At 42.5% G+C, this 25,413-nt stretch overlaps 1 protein-coding gene across 2 annotated transcripts; it reads left to right on the forward strand.

Annotated features, from left to right (window-relative positions):
* The first annotated feature begins 4,143 nt into the window (after nt 1–4,143).
* Nucleotides 4,144–24,830, forward strand: dhrs12 (dehydrogenase/reductase (SDR family) member 12). 2 transcript variants are annotated; one of them, XM_079518340.1, is made up of 11 exons: nt 4,144–4,282; nt 4,742–4,821; nt 5,287–5,420; nt 7,093–7,175; nt 7,604–7,696; nt 8,006–8,087; nt 9,136–9,197; nt 19,960–20,064; nt 20,495–20,585; nt 21,519–21,659; nt 23,454–24,830. In XM_079518340.1, exons 1-11 carry the CDS (start codon nt 4,244–4,246, stop codon nt 23,564–23,566), a joined length of 1,023 nt encoding a protein of 340 aa, XP_079374466.1. In that variant the 5' UTR covers nt 4,144–4,243; the 3' UTR covers nt 23,567–24,830. The 2 variants fall into 2 exon arrangements, with proteins under 2 accessions (XP_079374466.1, XP_079374467.1); XM_079518341.1 differs by having other exon boundaries at nt 4,194–4,282; nt 4,780–4,821.
* Nucleotides 24,831–25,413: the final 583 nt, after the last annotated feature.

Genomic DNA, 25,413 nt, shown 5'->3' on the forward strand with positions numbered 1-25,413 from the left:
CTGCTTTGCAAACTCGTCGGTGATTATCAGGCCTGGACTGACGTTAGGCCTATGTCCAGTGGGCAATGGGCCGCCCCCATTGCTTTAATATGTTTTTGGGCCAAATGTTAGCCCTTTGACCCAGTCCAGCCCTGCTTTTCAGACGAGAACTCAGCGGAATTAGAGCGGAGAGAGTGTGTGTGTCTCCTAATCCTATATGCTTCCATTTGGTGACAATTTGACCGTTTACACGACCAACAAACCGTGTTTTCCGTTGCTGATGATCATCCACTAGCGGCTTCCTTTTTTCCTTGAATGAATGGTAGACTGCACATTGCCCATGTGAACACAATGATTAATTGATTACAGCACTAGCAAAAGACGCAAAACTGGGTAAATTAAATTAGAATAGTTTGCAAGCGTCGTTCCCGTTCTGGACATTTTGGGGCAGAGGTTCATCGTTGGCATCCAGGGAGTGTGTGTGCATAATTTGGCATCGACCGGGTTAACGGTGCCGGAGATTAGCTGTTCACAGACGGACGGACACACGGACGGACGGACGGAGTGCAAAACATACTCTCTCCCCATGCCTTTGGCCTGGTGGAGACAATAATGGAGTAAAAGTACAATATGTAAGCCTATGCATCAGTGCTGGAAGGGGGTGCGGAGGGTGCGCCAGCACCCCCTGCTGGTGGAGAGGAGAATTTTTTGACATGTCTATCAGAAATGAAATGAAATGAAATGAAATCTATATTTACCCAGGGTATCTGGGCTAAGCTCAATAACTTGTTTCCAGCCAGAACCTGCTCATAGAACACATTTCATCGTAGTGGTTGATGCCTTGTTCAAGGGCATTTCAGCGGTGGTAATTTTAACGAGTCGGACGGCTGATTCGAACTGGGAACCTTCCGGTATCTAGACCGCGCCGCTATCCGTTCGGCCACCGCTGCCAGAGCAGATTGCACAGCGAGTGAGTTGACAGACACAACATGACGAGACGCTAAACGTATTGTAGTTTTACTTTCACCTGCACCAAGTGGTTTAAAGAAATCTAACCCAAACAACAACACAATAAGATTCACATAGGCCTACGAGTTTTTGTCCGTATAGGTCCAAAGTTCACTTGTAGAAGTTTTCGTGCATTTTGATCAAAGATCCTATTCAAAATGGCGGGTCAGAGGTAAAAAGTCAGAGCACGAAAGTTGTTCGGCAAGAGGAGACACATTATGTGTATCAACGTTTAACGTTCAAACGGTTCATGAGCTATGCAAGTTCAAAGTTTGCATTTTCAATTGAGTGCTATAGCGCCACCCTTTGGCCAATGGTCATGGGCTTCGCATAGTCACCATTTGGCATGACTCTCTACCATGTGTTGCCATGTTTCGCGAAAACCGACCGAACGGTTCAGCCAGAACAGCTATTTTTGGCAGGAGGAGAAGAAGAAGAAGGAGGAGGAGAAGAAAAATACCCCACAAAAACAGTACGTGACCAAAGTCAGTTCGTTAGTCAGTCAGTCCGTCCGTCACGCCTCGTGACATGCTCCATATATGGGTGTCAGTCCGTCATGCCTCGTGACACGCTCCATATATAGCCATATATCGATCTGACCTCATCAAACCATGTACACTCAGTTTACGCCCTACCCGTCCCAAAAACGTCAATTAAAAAAGAGAGAGAAAAAAAAAGTCCATATATGGGCATTCCCAGACGATGCCCTAATTATTAGGGCATCGTCTGGGATCTTCATATTTAGGCATAACATGGATTGTATTAGGGCCTAATTATTAGGCCCTAATACATCATTTTAGGATATTCTGTAGGCCTACCCGCACAAAAATAAATAAATAAAGACCGGCTGTACCAAAAAAAGTAATATCTAAGGACCTCAAAACCTACTCTAGTGAGGTCTTTAACCAAGAATTGGAGAATCTGGATTGGTCCATGAGCTCAAGAGCACACTGGTCGAAGAAGCATGGCTTGGGTTCAAAACCAAATTTACATCAGTACTGAACAACAACAGTACAACCTTTGAGAACCATCAGGGTCAAAACCAGCTCGGAGTTGGAGCCAGCGATTTCTAATATGCAAGTCCAAGCGCTTCGACAGAGATCTCCAAACTCCAAATCCGTGAAAAGAAACTGTAGCGGCAGCCTATCAATGATAAAGCAGAGGAAAACAAAAACAATCCTACATACTGTTAATAAATACTTCAATCAATCAATCAATCAATCAATCAATCAATCAATCAATCAATCAATCATTTAATCAATCAATCAATCAATCAAAGCTTCTGTTCTGTTCTTTGTCTATATAGAAGTGTCTATTTGTACGTCTCTAAATGTTTTGATGAATTGAACATGGCGGACCCTCTTGTAAACAAGTGTAATGCTTAATTGGGTCGTCCACTCACAGTTAACAGCCTTTGTATTGAGTTTGTGCATGAAATGTACTGTAATTCTGCAAACTGTTAATAAATATTTCAATCAATCAATCAATTGCATTGTGGCATTATGCGCGTCTGAAGCCTGTGCAAATCCATGGAGGTTTCAAGGGCTGTAAGCATTTTCTGTTAACTCCAGAAGAGGGCGACATTTCTATTGAAATGAATACTGGTCTTCAATTAGCTCAAGCAAGACTATCAGACAACAGCACTGGCTACTATAGCATGCAGCATGCTGTAGTAGTACTAGTAGTAGTTTTGAGGCTTAGAGCGATACAACTAACGACTTGGTAAGATGGCAAGAAAATGACATACATTTATGTTGGTTTTATTTAACATTACTTTGTATAATGGCCTGGGAGACAGCATGGGCACCAACACTGATCACCCGTACAACTTGTGCACAGTTTGAGAGTCCATAGTGCTTTCACTTTGTTTACAGTAGCATATATAGTGCTTTAGTTTATTTACAGTACAGTAACGTGACATCAGATGACTACGTCAAAAGACTGGCCACATGAAGTTTTGATTGATTGATTGAAATATTTAATAACAGTTTGCAGAATTACAGTACATTTCAAGCACAAACTCAATACAAAGGCTGTTAACTGTGAGTGGACGACCCAATTAAGCATTACACTTGTTTACAATAGGGTCCACCATGTTCAATTCATCAAAACATTTAGAGACGTACAAATAGACACTTCTATATAGACAAAGAACTGGATTCCAAAATCCACGTGATTTGACGTTATTTATATAGCCTGCCCTACATTGTGGTTTTATTTGTATTATATTGTTGTAAATAATTCGTTAAGGTGCCATAGTTCTTAATACGGCTTTTATATCAGCACAACGTAATATGTTTCTTTCCGGTGCAAAAGTAGTGTCAGAAGTGGGATTCGAACCCACGCCTCCATTCGGAGACCAGAATACCCATTACTATGGAAGGAGCAACCTTGAGTCTGGCGCCTTAGACCGCTCGGCCATCCTGACAACTGGTTTTCATAGCACACAAATAACGTATTTGAACCTGAAATCAATGGTTGGCATTGACAATCGGCGAAATATTATTGTGTTAAATGATAAGTAGCTTTATGAGCTCAAGATTAAATATATATAGCCTATAGCAGACAATTATTGGGTTTCTCCTCTTGCAGTCAGACACAATAGCAACGAAATAGCAGTAGTAGCTACTAGCTAGTAGAGTAGACTAATCTGAATCAAGGTGAATTCGGGTGCCTATGTGAGATTACGTTGTGAAAAAATGTAGCTAAATATTATAACGTACTGAGTCCAGAGTCCAGACTGTCTAATTAAGACTGAAACGTCAAACATCGGAAGAAAGATAAAATAAACTTAAACATCAGAAGAAGACAAAATAAACTTAATCCAGTTTACGGGTAATTTAGATATGTATAATATATTGAAAATCCAAAATGTTTCTGTCAGAAGTGGGATTTGAACCCACGCCTCCATTCGGAGACCAGAATACCCAATCCTATGGAAGGTTTCAACCTTGAGTCTGGCGCCTTAGACCACTCGGCCATCCTGACAACTGGTGTGTGCGGGGGAATAAATTGTACATGACGATATCATACAGTCTGTGTGACGACGCTATTTCATTGGCAATTTTCAAATAGGCAGCTCATCAAATTAAAGACGTTTCAAAGGTACAAAGCAACACGTTGTTTTTCAGCGTCAGTTGTTGCCATTCATGAATGTGAGAGGCTAGGCTAGCTAGCTGGGGTGGCTACGCTAGTTAGCATCCGAATAACAAGAGAGGAGTGCTGCACTGTGCTGCCTGTGCCTTGCCTGCGCCCAATGATAAGAAATAAAGCACAAATGAAGCTAAACATACGGGTAAACGACGGGGGCTTTAATCACTCAAGGTTGTGGCCATTTTTATTCTTCATCTTTATCTTCTTTATAAAATAAGAAGTGATTCGAAACAACCAGCAGATGCTATGTTTTATTCGTGTCAGGCAGCAGGACTGGGTCTTTCTTGAGCGGATAAGGAAACGGTGCATCCATGTTTGCGTGTGTACTGGAAATCATAGATATATCTATGCTGGAAATGACCGAATCGAATATAGTAGGCGGGATATAGACCGGATCACATTAGTTACCGGTAATTCAAAGTGGAAACCATGGCCACGTGAGACACGAGACCCACCCCTTTTACTACATAACCATTGCTTCATCTGTTGTTGTTGTAGTCAGTCATATAACGTTACGTTACTAGGTCTATTGTACAACTATGTTGTAACGTTAACTTGTGTCTGGTTACTGTCACATTGGAGGTCTTCTCTTCCCGAACAGATCAGCACTGCTTTGTCTTTCAAAATGTCACTTTACAGAAACGCAGTTTGGATAGCCAAAGGTCTTCAGGAGTACACCAAGTAAGTGTAATTACTAGGCTATGTGCTTTGTGTAACTGCCTGACCTGACCCAATCAGCTTGTGCAATGTCCATTAACCACTAAACCTCTTTGGACATGTGAGTACTGAGTAGGCAATAACTGACGTTTTTTCTATTCATTTCTATTCATCGGAATAGCCTATGGCTTAATTGTTTTAGTGGTTAAAGAACTTGATTGATGTTTTTATTTCACAGTATGCAGAATGGAATGGGTACATTTTAACTGAAAACACAAGTCAATATAAAAACTGTTACTTTGTGGACGATCCAACCATGATAAAGGATTACACTTGTTTACAACAGGGACCACAACTGTTAACTGACACCGTGACAGATTCGGTCTGATAAAATAACCCTTGCAGCATGCAACTTTTATTCATTTATATACTGTATATGGTGGTAGCTATAGTGCATAAACTATGTTTCACCTTTGTTCCGACCTACAGGAGTGGCTATGAAGCTGCAGCAAAGCGTTTCAATCCAGGGGACCTCGATGTGAACCTAAGTGGCAGGACCTTCATGATAACAGGGGCCAACAGCGGCATTGGAAAAGCCACAGCCCTGGAAATAGCTAAAAGAGGTGAGATATTTTTATTTTTACAATAAGACCCTTGGTAAATTAATGATGCTTTTTAAAATAATGGTATGCCTAATCAATGCAACTGTAATGCAGTATAGAGCGTCGCAGTCCCGCCCCCTACCATGGACCAGGAAATGAAACCCAATGCATTTTTCCCATAGACATTTCTTAAAGTATTTATTTAAAGACGGTTACGCCGCGGACAAAGCCAACTCGAGTCGTGACAACTCATGACAACACATATTTTGGACCAAACAAATAATTACAAAGAAGAAAAACAACAAAAAGGGTTGTAACCTGCCGTTTTTTTCTTCTTTCTAATTATTTGTTTGGTCCAAAATATTGTTTGTGTTGTCATGAGTTGTCACGACTCGAGTTGGCTTTGTCCGCGGCGTAACCGTCTTTAAATAAATACTTTAAGAAATGTCTATGAGGAAAATGCATTGGGTTTCATTTCCTGGTCCAGGGTAGGAGGCGGGACTGCGACGCTCTATAGCCAGTAATAGTCAGGAGTATACTGGATCCTGGACAACTTTTTTGTATTTAAGATGACGGGGGATACCTCATCTCAAATACAAAAAAGGTATCCAGGGATCCGAAAGGGTAGGCTATGTGCTGAGATGATCGTCTGAAAAGACAAAATGCATCATCTTTTTTTTTTTCTAATTTTTTTCACCCAGTGTCAATTATCTAATGTAATCCTGGGCGCTACACTTCCTCTGCCAACCTGGGGGGGCAGCGGACTGACCTCATGCTTCCTTCTATGCATGAGTAGTCCAATCTGCTTCTTATCACCTGACAGGGGAGAGTTTCCCCGGCCGGACGTAGCACGTGGAAGGAACACGTGATTCCGACCAGTTCCTTTCCCCTCCATCAGGCGCCCCGGCTGGCCAGGGGGAGGTAGTTTAGAGACCAGGATTACTGCATGTTTTTTGTGAGGGTACCTACAGTACCTACCCTAGGGGACACGGGGAGAACATGCAAACTCCACACAGAAAGGCCCTTTTGAAAAAAAAATGCATCCTCTTGACAATAAAGAGGGCGAGTGAAAAGTATGATAAGGCAATGCACTTGCAATGTCCACAATACTGTACAGATCATTTGTTGTAACATAAGGTTGTAAAGTTTCAATGTATGTCAAAGGTAAAAGTGTTTTCTCGTATCCTTGTCCTTGGTCTGGGAACTCTGCAGTGCTGACAAACACAATGGCCACATCTGTCCAAGTACTAAATAGAAGTAACACAATTCTGCTTTCTCATTGCTTTGGAAAAGAAAAATCAGAATGTAGTCTGTCCACCATAATCAGTGGCGTGCACAGATAGACACTAGGGGGTGCTAGAGCACCCCCTGCCCTTTTGGCAATGTGCCCTTTTGAAAAGAAAAGAAAAAAAAACTTTTTTTTTCTACTTTTTTTTTGATTTTTCAAAAATAGCAGACCTACAAGTTCATAGCGCGCCACTCGGTGGCGCGCTATGAGCTTGTAGATCTGCTATTTTTCAATAGCTAAAGCATAACATAATGCTAACACCAAAAGGGGTTCCCGCCCAAAATGGATTAAGGCAACCGGCCGGTTCCACGCGCTGCACAAGGTGCCCTTTTTTAACTTGAGCACCTGCCCCTCTAAATGTCTGTGCACGCCACTGACCATAATGACTTCTTTATGTGTCTAAAGGGGGAACGGTCCATATGGTATGTCGCAACAGGGAGCGGGCAGAGGCAGCCAAGGACGACATCACGGAGCTGACTAAAAGTCAGGTGAGCATTGGTAGTTCACACACCTTCCATTCATACCATATTGGGCTCCAAAGTGCATGTTTGGTTGTTATGTGAAAGTTTGAAGACATTATGGAGCGAACACGTGCTATAATGGGTCCTTGCTTATGTCCTGGTCTCTTAGACTTTGTAATAAATGTGAGTAGTTGAAGCTGTTATCCAGAGTGGCTCACAATGCAGAAGTAAACCGTAGCTTAAATGTAAGGTAGTGATGAACCGGGTAAAACAAAGTATTTTGTGAAAAGTCAAAGCTTTGTGTCTAAATAGCTCTGTACTGATACGATGGACCAAGACAGTTTGTCACAGACACACGGTCGAAGTCTATACTGTCGAAGTCTATACTGCGAGCAGGTGTCATTCTGTGCAAATGGTTAATATGATATCACTAATATTCTGTTTCTTCTTCTCAGAGTGTTCATGTACATGTTGTGGATATGTCCAGTGCTAAGCAAGTGTGGGAGTTTGCACAGAACTTCTCACAGAATAACAGTTTACATGTATTGGTACGTATATGCTTACAACACTGAGACATCAAAACCTGTGAAATGAATGAAATTAATAATTTACAGAACAAATCAACAAGATAACACCAAGGAATTAAAACAGTGTAGTAAAAAGCAAACAACAAAATAAAAATAAACCCAAATGGCATCAATAAAACAATGCAAGAAAGTATACGCACACTAAAAAGGCCTTGGCGTAAAAAACAATATTTTTCCAGAAGAGATTTAAAAGACGACCCTGACCTTGCTAGCTAGCCTTATAGATCCTAAGATGTGAAAAATAATGGTTTATCTTTTCCTTTTCTTTAGATCAACAATGCAGGGTGTATGGTCAATCAGAGAGAACTAACTGAGGAGGGCTTGGAGAAGAACTTTGCCACAAATACTCTGGGTAAGAAAGAAAGGGAACGCTAATATGCCACTTTGCATTTCAGTAAAAACAACCAGGGTTCCATTTGTAAAGCAAACCGAGAGATGGACACTTCTCTAATATACATTTTTTATTTATTGTGATATTATCAAATATGAATATCATTATCAAACATGTCTGACAGTACATTTTGCAAAGGGAAATGCATTTATTTAATTCCCGTCTGAGCCAAAGCAGGGATGAAACCTTGTGCATTGTGTGTGTATATATAAAGTCCCCCCCCCCCCTTTTTCCCTCACTCCCCCCCCCCCCCCCTTTTTCCCTCACTGTTTCTTTTCCTTTTTTACCTCCATTATGATGAATTCATGTTCTGTTCTTTGTCTATATAGAAGTGTCTATTTGTACGTCTCTAAATGTTTTGATGAATTGAACATGGTGGACCCTCTTGTAAACAAGTGTAATGCTTAATTGGATCGTCCACTCACAGTTAACAGCCTTTGTATTTAGTTTGTGCTTGAAATGTACTGTAATTCTGCAAACTGTTAAATATTTCAATCAATCGATCAAAAGGAGCGAGTGACGCAGGTGTTGTCGCCTGGATCTAGCGACACGTCTGGTCATGAAATAAAAGATCACCACAATCCTGGTCTAGTGGCCCGCTGACGTAATCGCCTCTCAACTTCTCCGTGTGTCCAAAATAAACGCACGCCTCTCATTGAAAATGAAAAACTAAGGCACGTCGTCGTCAGTCAGCCGCTCCCTGTCTGAAAAGGCCTTAACCCATTTTGGGGCGGGAACCCCTTTTGGTGTTAGCATTATGTTATGCTTTAGCTATTGAAAAATAGCAGATCTACAAGCTCATAGCGCGGCACCGAGTGCCGCGCTATGAACTTGTAGGTCTGCTATTTTTGAAAAATCGTGAAAATGTGCCTCAAAACCTTTGAGCACCACTGATACAGAAACATAAGGACATTTTTTTTAATTTCGACGTCAGGCCTAAATGGGTTAACGGCGCAAGTGGAGCGTCCAAGAAATGTGTTGCCGACTTGTTTTCTCCGTTTATTTGCAGGCACGTACATCCTCACTACAGCCTTGATGCCTACCTTGAAACAAGCCGAAGACCCCAGAGTGGTGGGTTGTGGCCTGTCTTTATCTCATTACTTAGTATGGTGTTATGCAAGGTTAGTTCACAACCAACCATAGACGTTCACAATACATGCAGGCATATGGTTGATGATGTAACCCCCACCTGTACCCCACTCTGCGTATTACGGTGGACGCTTTGTTCTAGGTCCGTTAAAGCTGTTATGTTCGATGTACAATGACCACAGTGACACATCAGACGACATGGTACGACATTGGGACATGGTACCTTGCCCGAGAAAGAACGCAACCTTGCGGTTGAATGGCTCTGTGCTGAGGAATCTGTAGTCTTTACAATGTGTTCTACAACTAGACGTTGTACTTCGGGTGGAATTATTTGCTCGGACGAAAGCTTTGGAATGGGTTCTGATGCTACTCTAGCTGGTGTGACATTAACAGCTACACTTGGACTGAGATTTAATGAACTATCAGCTGCGTTTTCCTCAGTTCCACCAGACACTTCCTTGTTTGGTTCTCCAACAGCATCGGTTATCCTAGCTAACTCGTCTTGCAAAATTTGTTCAAAGGACTTGCCACTAATCTTAGCCATGTTTTTAAGGTCAGACAAAAACTTGCCTGTTAAGACTGAGCCCTTGTCAATGGAATATACACTGGCTAGTGCATCAACATGGTGTACGATGTCAGGGTCTGCTTCACTGGTTCTGTGCATTGGTAACGGTAAAGATTCAACAGTAGTACCAGATTTAAATTCTAAAATTATATTTTCTGGCACCAGTGGAATATATATTTTTCTCTCAATAGCCCCAAACTGTTTCAAGTAGTCAAATATCTCCTCATCTACAGTTGTATTGGACATACCTGTGATGAGTACTGAATTTGGAACCTTGACACTTTCTTTCTCAATTACATCCATATCCATTTTCGTTTTTTGTTTCGTTAGGTTCACTCGTAATGACCAATGCTCATAACAGTACATGAAAACATATACATCTGATGTGTTGTGGTAATTGTACAACAGTATTTTAGCTCCTGGCTAGCTCGCCACTTTGTGTAACCCCCACCTGTACCCCACTCTGCGTATTACGGTGGACGCTTTGTTCTAGGTCCGTTAAAGCTGTTATGTTCGATGTACAATGACCACAGTGACACATCAGACGACACAGTAACTTTTGTTGAGTAACCTCTTGGCACTCATTTAGTATTTTAGCAGCTGTATAGTGCACATGAAATACATACAAACAATGGTACATTAGCCGGCAAACAATAACCCCCAAAATAAAAATAGAAAATGAAATGTCTTTAAGTGAAGTCGTCACTTTTTAGAGATCTGTACTCTTAAGGTCAACAGTATGGTCCAAAGTCAATTCAATCAACTCTTGTAAGTCAATTGGGTCAAAGGTCAGTTGGAATCAGACTGAACAAGTCTGACTCTGATCCAGAGTTCCACACAGACCGGGTCTATGTGATAAATTCAGTTCGTTGGAGTGCACTCTTAATCACGCGTTCGAAGTCAGCACCAGTCGGGTGACTGGCACAATCCTACCATCAACAGACCGTCCGTCTGCTGCTGAGAACGTGGTTGATGCAGATCTGGTCCTGGAATCATCAAACTGGGTAGCTCGCCATCAACTGGATCTCCAGGGTTACTGGGTCTCCAGGGTTCTGGTTACCAGGAATACTGGTCTCCAGGGATCTTCAACCTCATCAAAAAACCTGACCGAATCACATCCAATGTTCCAGTACTGAGCGACGTCAGGACTCAACTCTCACAACAGGGGTTTGCCGAGTGGGTTAACGTTTGGTTCACACACCAAACGGCTGCAGGATTCTCCCCTGGCAAGACTAACATACAGCACCACACTGTAGCCACAGCTGGTGTATCTGTTCTGTTATTTATATACTTTTTTATGAACTTAGTCTCTCTCAGCTTTTCACTGCTGCTGCTGAACACTCGCGCCAACGTGAAAGAGGAAGTGTAGACGTGGTGACGTCACTTTCAGCTACGCTGTTGGGATGCTTTCAAGTGTGTGTGTGCTTGTAAAAAGCAGTGCTGCCCTCTAGTGTTGCTTTCAAGTATACCTCATGAACAACTAAACCATTGTAGTAGTATTAGTTTGAGGTAGGTTATTTTGTACATGTTTTTAAATAAAACAATACCTTACATTGAATTTCAATACAAATAAAATAATGTCCTGGTTAACCTTGTTAACTCTTTTAGCTTGTAAGCTGGGTTTTCCACCTGGGTTACACCCTCCCCTCCTTAACTAACATGAGTCCCTTCATGTTCTCCCTTCAATATATTGCTTTCAAAGGTTTCAACTAGTGCTTTATTGAAACCATCAAATACGGTTTGAATAAAAGAAACAAAGGGATTTCCTAACTGAGGGTAAGTGAATTTCCCAGTAGGCTTTCTCTGACGTTCTGACCTACGTACAGATTGTATGGGATCTTGTTCAATAACAGTATCTTCAGTTGTTTCTGCAGGTGACTGGTAGTCTCCCTGAGGATTATCTGTTGGTAATTCTTCTTCCAATAGAAGATTCTCATCTCTTGCTTGCTTTTCTCCACTTTCCATTTCCTCTTGTCCTATTTCGGTTATTTCCTCTCTTTCCGTTGCAGGTAAGTCTGTTTCAGTTTGTTGGTTTTCTATGTCCATTATATCATTGTCTTTCTCCACAGGTTCATCCGTATTTGTTTCAGTTTCCAAAGGTAAGTTTGAATTTTCTCCTTCCACAGATGAGTTTAGAACTTCAGCTTCAGTGGATTCAGGTAAGTTTGGTTGCTCCATTTCAGGTAGGTGTTTTGTCTCCCTTCCAGTTGCTGCGACATCCTCCGATGGAGACGCACTGAAGGTTTTTGACGACTCTCTGGCTTCAGTCTCAATTTCTATGGGATAGAACAGTGTCTCAATCTCTAAGGGATAGAATAATGGGATTTCATCTTCATCCTCGTCCGAGAACTGATGATTGTCATCCATTTGGGTGGTTTGTCTTGTCCTACGCTTAGTAGGTGTCTTTGATTTAACAGGCTCTTCCTCCATTTCAGAGAGATATCCGCATGGAAGCAGTAGATCTCGGTGCAAAGTACGTGTTGGTCCATCCCGACCTTCAGGACATACTGTATAGACTGGTAGGTCGCCTGCTCTCTTTTGCACTACATAAACAGTAGACTCCCACCGATCAGCGAGTTTATTCTTGCCACGGAGGCGGACATTACGCACCAGCACTCTATCTCCTATCTCCAGAGTAGATTCTCTTACTCGCGCGTCGAATCTTTGTTTGTTCTTGTCAGCCACTTTCTTTGCATTTGTTGTAGCTAGCTGGTAACTTGCTTTCAGGTAAGACTTCAGGTTTTTCACATATTGCGTGTGAGTTGTGGCTGAGCCTTCCTTGACTGGCAATCCAAATGCTATGTCAATCGGTAGTCGAGGCTGTCGTCCAAACATGAGCTCGTAGGGCGAAAAACCTGTGACGTCGTTCTTCGTGCAGTTGTATGCATGAGTTAAAGGCTTAACATATTCACGCCACTTCGTCTTTTGTTTTTCCTGTAGAGTACCCAGCATGCTTAGTAGCGTACGGTTGTACCGTTCTACTGGGTTCCCTCGAGGGTGGTATGGACTTGTTCTGATTTTCTTTATCCCCACCAAGGCACAGAGTTCTTTGATGAGCAGGGATTCAAAGTCACGCCCCTGATCGCTATGGAGACGTTCTGGAAATCCATAATGAACGAAATACTGCTCCCAAAGACATCGAGCGACTGTGGTGGCTTTCTGGTCTCTAGTCGGTATGGCCACAGCATATTTGGTGAAGTGGTCAGTTATGACCAGGATATCCTTTGTGTTGTGACTATCCGGCTCTAGTGACAGGAAATCCATACAGACTAATTCCATAGGCCGACTGGCTCTGATATTGACCAGAGGTGCGGCCTTGTCTGGTTGTTTTTTCCTTTTGACACATCTCCCACAGGTTTTGATCTTGGACTCCACTTCAGATGTCATCTTCGGCCAATAAAATCGAGATCTGGCCAAATCGAGAGTGCGTTCTATTCCGAGATGACCCATCTCATCGTGAAGACTGGTGAGTACAGACGATCTTAACACACGTGGAAGAACAAGTTGGTACACGGTTGTGTTGTCACACTGTCGTTTCCTGTATAACAGGCTATTCTTCAGTTCTAGCCGACTTATCTCTCTGAGCATAAGAGGAATCTCTGGCAGCTCTAGCTTTAAGCTGTCAGGTACAGGCTCTCCTGATTCAAGGAATTTAATGATAGTACAGATTACAGGATCGGCTTGCTGTAATCTCGCCAACTCAGCTTCACTGTACTTTGGAACTGTGCAAAGGCCGTCAGAGGACCCATCCTCCTCTTCATATGCAGCTGGAATAGCATCCGGATGGATGGCTAATGACTCTATGAGACAAGGAGATTGGAACTGTTCCTCTTCTTGTAGCACAATGTGATACTGACAGGTTGCCTTGACTACATCCACAGGAGCTAAGTGGTGTGATGTGAAATCATGGATTCTCATGCTTTCCTCTTGAGAAAAGAGATCGTTGGTCAATTCTCCATGTGGTCTTCTTGATAGACCATCCGCGTCTTGGTTCTGCTTACCGGCACGGTATTTGATGTCAAAAGTGTAAGTGGACAGGTTGGCCAACCAACGGTAGCTGGTGGCATCCATCTTAGCAGTGGTGAGTATATATCTGAGTGGATTGTTGTCGGTTATTACAGTAAAGGTGTTCCCATACAGATAGTCATGGAATTTTTCACTGACAGCCCATTTTAAGGCTAGGAATTCCAGCTTATGGGCTGGGTATCGTGCTTCACTTCTTGATAGGCCTCTACTTGCATAGGCAATAACCCGACTCTTTCCATCCTGCTCCTGATACAATGCCGCTCCCAGTCCTGTTGTACTTGCATCCGTATGGATGATGTATGGTATCTCAGGGTTTGCAAACCCTAGGACTGGGGATGACGTTAGTTTCTCAATGATTTCCTCAAATGATTTTTGACATGCTTGTGTCCATCTTTCTCCGAAGGGTTCCTTGGGATTGTGGTATTTGGTACCATCTTTGGATACTTTTGTCATTTTCCGGGTTGGTGGATAGCCTGCCGTGAGACTTGTTAAGGGCTTTGCAATCTTTGAGTACCCTTCAACGTACCGACGATAGTATCCAGAAAAACCTAGAAACGATCTTAGTTCCTTCAAAGTCTGAGGTTTCGGCCAGGTCTTTAAGGCTTCGATCTTCTTGGGATCGGTTTCCACTCCACTTCGAGACACGATATGTCCCAGATAGCGTACTGATGTTTGGAAGAAACTACACTTCTCTGGAGACAATTTCAGACCATTCTCTCTCAAACGACTCAGGACTTTGGCTAAACGAGTCTCATGTTCCTCCAAGGTTTTTGAAAAGACGATGATATCATCAAGAAAGACTAGGACTTCACGCAGGTTGATATCACCCATGCACTTCTCCATTAAGCGCTGGAATGTGCTTGGTGCGTTAGTTATCCCTTGCGGCATTCTATTCCACTCCCAAAAACCGAGAGGACACACAAATGCTGTTTTGGCCTTATCACTCTCTTCCATCTCTATTTGATAGTATCCTGACTTTAAATCCATCACCGAGAACCATTGCGATCCACTGAGTGCAGAGAACGACTCTTCAAGGTTAGGCAAAGCGTATGCGTCCTTGATTGTTTGAATGTTTAATTTCCGGTAGTCAACGCATAACCGAATATCACCATTCTTCTTTTTGACAACGACTATCGGTGATGAAAATGGCGACTCAGATTCCCGGATAACTCCAGCCTCTAGAAGAGTTTGAAGGTGACGTCTTACAGCATCGTAATCTTGAGGGTGTATAGGTCGTGGTCTCTGTTTGAAAGTTGTCTCATCTTTGAGTTGGATTCGGTGTTTGACTTTCGTCGCATGACCGAAGTCAAGATCATGATGGGAAAAGACATCAGAGTAGGAGTTGAGATTTTTAGTTACTCGGGCCTTCCACTCCTCTGGAAGTGGGGAATCTCCAAAATCGAACTTGAGACTTTCATTCGTGTCACATTTCTGTTGGTTTGTCTGGCTAGCAGGATGTTGCTGACTAGCTTCAGGTTTCTGGTTCTCCTGTGAACCAGTGCTCTGGGGATCAGTGATTTTCTGTGGAACACTAAGCTTAGCAATAACACAGTTGGTTGGAAGGACAATATCATGGTTGGTTTCATTGCTTAACACCACTGGAATCTTGTGTGGTGAACGAGCTGGAAGGGTAATGAGACAGCGGTCAGTGAGGATTCCACCAGGTAAGGATGAAAAGGTGGGTTGTTCAAGTAATGCCCATTTCTCATTGCTGATGCCACTGACATTAACAAAACCTTCTAACACAACTTTCTGACCAGCAGGGATGACATCTGGCTCACTGCCTCGCAGCTTGACAAATCCGAGCTGACCATCTTGTTGCTTGTGTCTGAACTGTAAGATCTGCAGTACTTGTTGATAACCGCAGTAGGGATTAACTGAGGGTATAGAGTCATAGTACTGTTCGTAGAGTGTGTCGAGAGTGTTAGTTCCAATCAGTACTGGCATGTCGCTGTTGGAACGAACGTCTGGCACTACTAAAGCAAGGGTTTCAACTTGAGGTTCAGAAGCAATGAACTCTTTGGGGAATTGGATATTCAACTGTACACAACCTGCATAGGGCACTAAATCACCAGTGGCTCCTTCTACTTCTAGTATTTTGTTCACTGGGTGCATAGTTTGGTCTGACAAGTGCAAGTTATAGAAGGACTGGGACACAGTAGTGACCTGTGAACCGGTATCAAGTAATGAGTTGCAGTCGATTCCATTAACTTTAATGTTAGCTGCAGTCTTGCTGCCTACTAAACCTTTGGGGATTATTCTTGTTGGTGTAGTTCTGTGTTCTTTTAGTGATGCTCTGGTTTTGTGTACAGTCTCAGTTTTGGGACTTTCGCACTGATCTGTTCCCATTTGCCCCGCAATAGGAACAGTTAGTCGTTTAAAGGGTCTGTGTTATTTTTCTCCCAAGCTTCTTGTTTTGCCTTCAGCTCTTGTCTCTTTGCATTCACTAGTGCAGGATCGGGAGGATTGCTGCAAGTGATCTTGATGTGTCCGTCCTCACCACATTGGAAGCAGTACCACGGTTTTGGTCGTTTAGCTGCATAGACAGGTTTGACTGGTGGCTGCTTCACACTGAGTGGTTCTTCCTTTTCACTGGATGGTTTATACTTTTTCTTTGCTCCTTTGTTCTGATCAGATTTCCCTTCATTGTGTAGCATGAGAGTCGCAATCTGTGTTTGAAGAGCGACAAGCTGCTTCTGGATTTGCTTTAGTTCTGGAGGTGGTTTGCTGACTACAGCGGGTGAATGTGACTCACCATCATCATTATCAGGGAAGCTAACATTATGAGCTTGAGATTTGGTTTTGGTGAAACCTAAATGTCGCTTCATTCTGGTGTCTTTGGCTGCCTGCTTATCCTCCTCAGTGCGCAAGAGCATTAAGAATTCAGAGAAGGTAGGAGGGTTTTTCGTCTTACGCTCCAGTTGAAGTTTGTTGATAAGGTCATTCTCCCAGCATCCTCTGCAGAACTGTTTCAAGAGCTGCGTATCTGCATCACTGGCTGCGATGGCTTTCATTTGTACAGCTTTGTTAAGAACAGTCTGTAGCCTCTGAAGGTAGTTTGATGCTTTCTCTCCAGAGTTAGAATTTTGGTTCAGGCTGAGGAACTTTGCAAATAACTCATCGCCGTCTTCAACTGTAGCATAGGCGGAGTCAAGTAGTTCTAAATAAGCTCTCGGCGTTGAGTGTGGGCCTAATGACTTGACCACACTGACAGCTGGGGATGATAAACTGTCAACAATTTTCCTCACTAACTGTCTTTCAGAGATTGTGGGGTCTGCTATGTAGAATTCAACACTATCTCTCCAGGTTTCATAGTCTACTTCGAAATTGGGACATGGTACCTTGCCCGAGAAAGAACGCAACCTTGCGGTTGAATGGCTCTGTGCTGAGGAATCTGTAGTCTTTACAATGTGTTCTACAACTAGACGTTGTACTTCGGGTGGAATTATTTGCTCGGACGAAAGCTTTGGAATGGGTTCTGATGCTACTCTAGCTGGTGTGACATTAACAGCTACACTTGGACTGAGATTTAATGAACTATCAGCTGCGTTTTCCTCAGTTCCACCAGACACTTCCTTGTTTGGTTCTCCAACAGCATCGGTTATCCTAGCTAACTCGTCTTGCAAAATTTGTTCAAAGGACTTGCCACTAATCTTAGCCATGTTTTTAAGGTCAGACAAAAACTTGCCTGTTAAGACTGAGCCCTTGTCAATGGAATATACACTGGCTAGTGCATCAACATGGTGTACGATGTCAGGGTCTGCTTCACTGGTTCTGTGCATTGGTAACGGTAAAGATTCAACAGTAGTACCAGATTTAAATTCTAAAATTATATTTTCTGGCACCAGTGGAATATATATTTTTCTCTCAATAGCCCCAAACTGTTTCAAGTAGTCAAATATCTCCTCATCTACAGTTGTATTGGACATACCTGTGATGAGTACTGAATTTGGAACCTTGACACTTTCTTTCTCAATTACATCCATATCCATTTTCGTTTTTTGTTTCGTTAGGTTCACTCGTAATGACCAATGCTCATAACAGTACATGAAAACATATACATCTGATGTGTTGTGGTAATTGTACAACAGTATTTTAGCTCCTGGCTAGCTCGCCACTTTGTGTAACCCCCACCTGTACCCCACTCTGCGTATTACGGTGGACGCTTTGTTCTAGGTCCGTTAAAGCTGTTATGTTCGATGTACAATGACCACAGTGACACATCAGACGACACAGTAACTTTTGTTGAGTAACCTCTTGGCACTCATTTAGTATTTTAGCAGCTGTATAGTGCACATGAAATACATACAAACAATGGTACATTAGCCGGCAAACAATAACCCCCAAAATAAAAATAGAAAATGAAATGTCTTTAAGTGAAGTCGTCACTTTTTAGAGATCTGTACTCTTAAGGTCAACAGTATGGTCCAAAGTCAATTCAATCAACTCTTGTAAGTCAATTGGGTCAAAGGTCAGTTGGAATCAGACTGAACAAGTCTGACTCTGATCCAGAGTTCCACACAGACCGGGTCTATGTGATAAATTCAGTTCGTTGGAGTGCACTCTTAATCACGCGTTCGAAGTCAGCACCAGTCGGGTGACTGGCACAATCCTACCATCAACAGACCGTCCGTCTGCTGCTGAGAACGTGGTTGATGCAGATCTGGTCCTGGAATCATCAAACTGGGTAGCTCGCCATCAACTGGATCTCCAGGGTTACTGGGTCTCCAGGGTTCTGGTTACCAGGAATACTGGTCTCCAGGGATCTTCAACCTCATCAAAAAACCTGACCGAATCACATCCAATGTTCCAGTACTGAGCGACGTCAGGACTCAACTCTCACAACAGGGGTTTGCCGAGTGGGTTAACGTTTGGTTCACACACCAAACGGCTGCAGGATTCTCCCCTGGCAAGACTAACATACAGCACCACACTGTAGCCACAGCTGGTGTATCTGTTCTGTTATTTATATACTTTTTTATGAACTTAGTCTCTCTCAGCTTTTCACTGCTGCTGCTGAACACTCGCGCCAACGTGAAAGAGGAAGTGTAGACGTGGTGACGTCACTTTCAGCTACGCTGTTGGGATGCTTTCAAGTGTGTGTGTGCTTGTAAAAAGCAGTGCTGCCCTCTAGTGTTGCTTTCAAGTATACCTCATGAACAACTAAACCATTGTAGTAGTATTAGTTTGAGGTAGGTTATTTTGTACATGTTTTTAAATAAAACAATACCTTACATTGAATTTCAATACAAATAAAATAATGTCCTGGTTAACCTTGTTAACTCTTTTAGCTTGTAAGCTGGGTTTTCCACCTGGGTTACAATGACATGCCCAAAATAGGGACCACCAGGTGGTGAAAGTGGTTAAAGGACCACTTCACCACTTTTTAACTTCTCTTCCTATAATTGGTCCTAACTAATGTTCATGATAAAATACCACAATTTTTTCCTACTCAGTCTGTGTCTCATAGGAAGGCTGTGGGAAGTTCAGAAACCCGTCCACCAGTGACATCATCGATGGTGAATCCAAGCTAATAGAAACTGCAGGCTTTCTTTTCCTGAAAAGTTGCAATGCAAAAGTTGAAGCCATCGTTCTCACGATAATACAAATCTAAATATATTTGAAAACAAATCTTGTTTAAAAAAAAATCTGCCTAATGATGATGTCACTGGTGGACGGGTGTCCGAACTGCCCAAAGCCCTCCTATGAGACACAGACTGAGTAGGAAAAAATGGTGGTGTTTTATCATGAACATTAGTGAGAACCAATTATATGAAGAGATGTTGAAAAGTGGTGAAGTGGTCCTTTAAGAGCTTGAATTTGACCACACTGATGCACACATGTTATAATAATCAGCGTGATAATCGATTGCAGTCCTGAATAAAAGTTGAATATCTCAAAACGTCTACAACATATGTGTGTGTGTGGGGGGGGGGGGGGGGGGGGGGGGTAGTGGAGGTACTTCTGTGAACCAACTGGCAGTGTGCATACAAACTTTGGCGCTGACAGTTGTAGTAGTTAAGCTAAATTAGCTCCGGGCAGTGCCACAGACGCAAATAGACGCGCTGACATAGATGACTAGCCTCATCTATGTCAGCCTAGCCTCTTGCAGAGTCACACTGTAAAAAAAAATTTGCTATCCCATCTTTGCAGATCACTGTGTCATCAGGAGGCATGCTGGTGCAAAAGATGAAAGTGGATGACATGCAGTGTGAGAAGGGGACATTTGATGGCACCATGGCCTACGCTCAGAACAAAGTATGAAATGTGGAGACACTGTACTTGGGAGGGACAGACGAGACCTATATCTTAAAGCACTGTTTCTTAACCAGTGGTCCATGGCATATTTACAAGTGGTCCATCGAAAAATTTAAAATACTATAGAATTGTACATTTCTTAAAACTTTGAAAATAATCTGACTTTTATACAACATATATTCATATTGTTTGTAGAGATGTGGGTTGGGTTGGTCCTTGAGGATTGATGTTCAAGAGATCAAATGCGTGTCTTAAGTACCAGGTCTTATGACTTAACTTAAGACCTGGAGGCGTGGTCAATGCTGTTTGGCCACTCAGAATAGCCAAATGGCATTGATCACGCCTCCAGGTCTTAAGTTAGGTAATAAGACCTGGTACTTAAGACACGCATAATACTGCCGCAAATGTTTACACCGGTTTGTTCGGACAGAGGCAGCAGGTGATCCTGACAGAGCGATGGGCATCCCAACACAAAGACATTCACTTTTCCGTCATGCACCCTGGCTGGGCAGATACACCAGGTAACAATACAGAGAACATCTCATGCCATACGTAAGTCAATCGCTGTGCTGCATAATTATTGATTGTGGCACGCCTGTTACGGTTTATAGCAGTAGAGCACCTAACACACTGTCAAATCGTGTCATCAGGGCTGGGTTTTCTTTTTGTTTTTGGCTTTATTGATAGTTATTAGTGAAGACAGACAGGAAAGTGGGAGAGAGCGAAGGGGAGAGACACGCAGCAAAGGTCGTCATGAACGGGACTCGAACACGCGACACGCTGTCAGGCCAGAGCCTATATGTGTCATGCGCCTGGACCACTAGGCCAGCGGGCGCCCAGGCTGGGCTATATATATATATAACAGTAGCTGTTAGATTTATATTGTTAATATAGAGAGTTAATATAGTGTATTTTGAATATTGTGATGTGGCATGTGTCGTCTTTTCCTGGGTTGAATTATTTTCGCCTTATTTTATTCTTTCAACTATGAGCTTCAAGAGCTTGTAGATCTGCTATTTTAGCTATTATTGAAAATATAGATTTTTGTCCTTATCGCCTAGCATGGCGATAGCACGGCATGCAGCCCGTCGAGTAGGATCAGACAACTGACTAATTCATTGTGATAAACTTCCTACCCCTGGCCAGCCGGGGGGAGGCGTCCAAGGCGTCCAACCAGGGAAACTCCCCCCTGTCAGGTGTAAAGGAGCGACTTGGACACTCATGCATGAAGGAAGCATGAGTTCAAGTCCGTTGCTCTCCCCAGGTTGGCGGAGGGTGTGTGTAGAGCCCAGGATCACATTAGATAATTGACACAGGGGGTGAAAAATGGGTGACAAAATCGTGGGATAAAAAATAATAAGTACAAAAAAAAAATATTGATACCAAGTCTGTCGGCCTGCTTACTTGTGAGTGAACTTGGAGCCTTTTTTCTGTGTTTCTAACTTCCTCCATAGCTGTCCGGTCATCCATGCCAGACTTCTACGACAAGATGAAGAACAAACTGCGGACAGAGGCCATGGGGGCAGACACGGTGGTGTGGTTGGCCGTGTCAGCCGACGGCGCTGCTAGGCAGTCCAGTGGACTCTTCTTCCAGGGTGAGACACAGTCGGTGTTAAAATAAGATAATGAATTGCATTTTTATGGCGCTTTTCCAAGTGCTCAAAGCGCTGGTTCATTCATTTCATACATTGGGAGGTGAAGCGGCGAACAGTCGACGCCAGCGTCCTCACTTCACACATTCACACACCGATGGTGGCGAGCTCACACCGACCGACTCATTGGAGGCAATGTAGGGTTCAGTGTCTCGCCCAAGGACACTTCGACATGTGGACAGGAGGAGGAGCCGGGATTCGAACCGGCGCCGACCCAGGGATCATTGGACGATCTGCTCTACCTCCTGAGCCACAGCCGCCCTGGATTGGAGTTTTAAATGAACACCAGGGGCTCTATTTTTGTCGATGCTAAACTTCTTTGCCTTTTTTAAACTATTTTTGATTAGTTAAAAGCTAGTCTACAAGCTCACGTGTCAACGTTTTTCAAAATAATAAAAAAGGCAAAGAAGTTGAGGGATAAGGGGTTTAGCATGGACGAAAATAGAGCCCTAAGGGCTCCAATTTCGTCGCCGCCTTTACCCGCAACGCGACCCGCAATTCAGCCGCTGCCCGAAAATTACGAATTTAGGAGCTTTCTCTGTCCCTTAATGGTATTTCCGTCCAGCATCACCCGCTATCTTTTTTGCCGACACCAGTACTTGTGCCTAGAGGTGTGGTCATGGGCGTGCTAGCACGCTTTCCCCTAAATTGCTATTTTGGTCAAACACATTTGGGAAAGCTGTGAAGTATTAAAGCTACTTCACAGCAGGCTAAGTTCCATAAACATACAACAAAATAGTTTAGAAAGTTAAATGTCCACTAAACATGCACACTTCACTTACATATGATTCTCTCTGTTTTCTTTGCTCTTTTAAAAGCACCCGTAAACCGCATGCCAAATTAGTTTGGTAAAGAGCGGCGCGCACCGCGCCTCAATGGAGATGTCCGCGTATAGTGCAGGGCATCTCTCCTTATTCTCCTATGCATCTCAATGTAATTTTCCTATAATCAGCAGAAGTGAGTGCCTGCCACTTCCTTGTGTCCATTGTGTTTATATAATTGTATAGTCAAAGAAGTTATTTGTGCCAGGCGTGTGGCGTGCACGATTCCATTTGCTCATTCAGTTCAGCAAATGGGGTTAAATCCGTCTAAATCCGGCAGCACAAGTGAGACTTCAAGGCAAAAAACGGGCTATGAAGCAATATAGCACTAACGGGCAACGGATAAGGGATCTCTCTTAAAGGCAATGGCACGTGGACTGGTGATTGGTTTAACCAAACCACACCTATGCATAATATAACGGGCAACGGAGGTGTTTTAGGGATTTAGACAGGTAACCAAAATACCAACTTTAGTGGGGGAACACCCCTTCCCCACTGCTAAATCCCAAAACAGTGTATTTAGAAAGATTAGACGAAATTGGAGCCTTAAGTATTTTACTGTGTACGGAGACTATTCATAAAATATTGACTGTGCAAATAATTACTGACTTGTAGTGAAGTTGAATAATATTTGACTAGCAGTGTATATATATATACTTAAACTGTAGTACTGGAGTGGAGTATGTTGGCCCTATATTCTTTGTTGTACAATTAATATTTCAAATAGCGAATCTACAGGCTCACACAACATGTCGCAGCACATTGTAGATCGGCAATTATGGTCCATTTCATTTTGCTATTTAATTACATGTCCAAAATAGGGTTGCCATGTGGAAAGTGGTTAAACTTCTACAAGCCTGTACACCACTGGGTTCTTGCTTTGTCTCATACTGTTCATACTTACAATTTATTGCAGACCGCAAGGCTGTGGCCTCACACTTACCCCTGGCCTGGACCAGAGCCTCACCACAAGAGGAGGACATGATGCTCGCTACGTTGGAACAGCTGGCCAACAAGCTCAAACCATGAACTCTGACAAAACACTCATGCTGTCGGGAGGAAACCTCATAACTCCAAAATGTTCAATTTTTCAGGAAATTAAAAATATACATTTTTCAGGAAATTAAGAAAACCTTATATTTATAGGTGGGGGAGTTAGTTGCTTTAGCAGACATTTTGAGGGTCCAATGGAGTTAAGAGGTTTTGTCCAAAGCACTTTTTACTACTTTTCATTGGTTCAATATTTTTGAAACAACACACAGACATAAAGGGTGTTCAACAGCACTGATTTATGCTGATTCAAAAACCTCAAAAATGGAGTTATGAGGTTTCCTCCCAACAGCAACGATTATTATATTAATTAACACTTATTACTTAACACTCCTAATGACGGATAGATGTACACGGTTTTGCAAGATATCTTTTACATCTACTACTGCAAATTCTTTTGACCGATTTGAAAAATATTTAAAGAATTGAGGCCCTTGGCCTGGCGGGCAGAGGAAATACGACGCTACCTCATAGTACAAGATACTACATGAAAACATGTTCTCCTGGTGGAGAGAACTATATTTAGTTTGCATTCTGAGAATGTTTAGCAACTTAGTGGAAAAAATATCTTGGAAATGGACGGTACCGTTCTAGCATCTCAGCACTTTAACTGTTCCAGTTAAGTGATTAGGAGGAAGCAATGTTGAAATGTTGTAAGTTGTACTTACCGGTATGTAGAAATAAAAAAAGTTTTCTAAATCATGACAATTTTCGGAAAGATTTGAGGCACATTTTAACGATTTTTCAAAAATAGCAGACCTACAAGTTCATGTGCGCGCTATGAGCTTGTAGATCTGCTATTTTTCAATAGCTAAATTATAACATAATGTTTAAAACGCTAACGCTAACGTGACATGGATGCGTTCCAGGTCTCAATGGATTAAGAGGCTGAGCAAACACTTCCTCAGTATGTGACCATTATCCTTTCAAGCTCAAGGGCATTTAATCATCAAACATTCAAGATGGAGTGCCACAATTTTTGTATTTTATGTTTTCATGTGCAGTTTTTATGTGCAATGATGTATTCCCTTTGCATTTAGGGTTTCTTCCTGGAGGCTGAACCCTTGACAGTCAAACGTGCCAATGGAAAAAAACAGTAATATGGTGACATCACATTATCAGCCTCTCCCCTAACCCCTCCCCCTTTATCATACAACTACAGCTGTGGGTGCGGCTTAACCCATTGAGACCTGGAACGCATCCATGTCACGTTAGCGTTTAACCACATTAACCATTAACCCATTTTGGGGCGGGAACCCCTTTTGGTGTTTTAAACATTGTTATAATTTAGCTATTGAAAAATAGCAGATCTACAAGCTCATAGCGCGCCACCGAGTGGCGCGCTATGAACTTGTAGGTCTGCTATTTTTGAAAAATCGTTAAAATGTGCCTCAAATCTTTCCGAAAATTGTCATGATTTAGAAAACTTTTTTTTTTAAATTTCGACGTCAGGCCTGAATGGGTTATGTTCAGGTGGATCACCACCCACCAGGCATACTTAATGAACTGGTGGGGGTGCCCACATAAAAACGACATTTTAACAAATACTGTACATTTTTTTGAAAAACGTCTTCCTCCTTATATAACAATAAGACCCGATGATCATGTTTTAGCGTGGAAACTAATCATGGCACTCCATCTTTCAGTTTATACAGCATATACCCCTGACTGAGTAGCTGCAGTTCAGTGATACAGTATGATATTTAATGCCTGTGTCTGCCAAATCTTAATAATAAACGTGGACAGTGTTTACAATGCCATAATACCACCAATTGCAAATTCTTCTCACCCCCATTGAGAGGTAAAAATTTCAAATACAAACTCAG

Source organism: Electrona antarctica (genome assembly GCF_951216825.1).
Source record: "Electrona antarctica genome assembly, chromosome: 13".
NCBI classification, from domain to species: domain Eukaryota; kingdom Metazoa; phylum Chordata; class Actinopteri; order Myctophiformes; family Myctophidae; genus Electrona; species Electrona antarctica.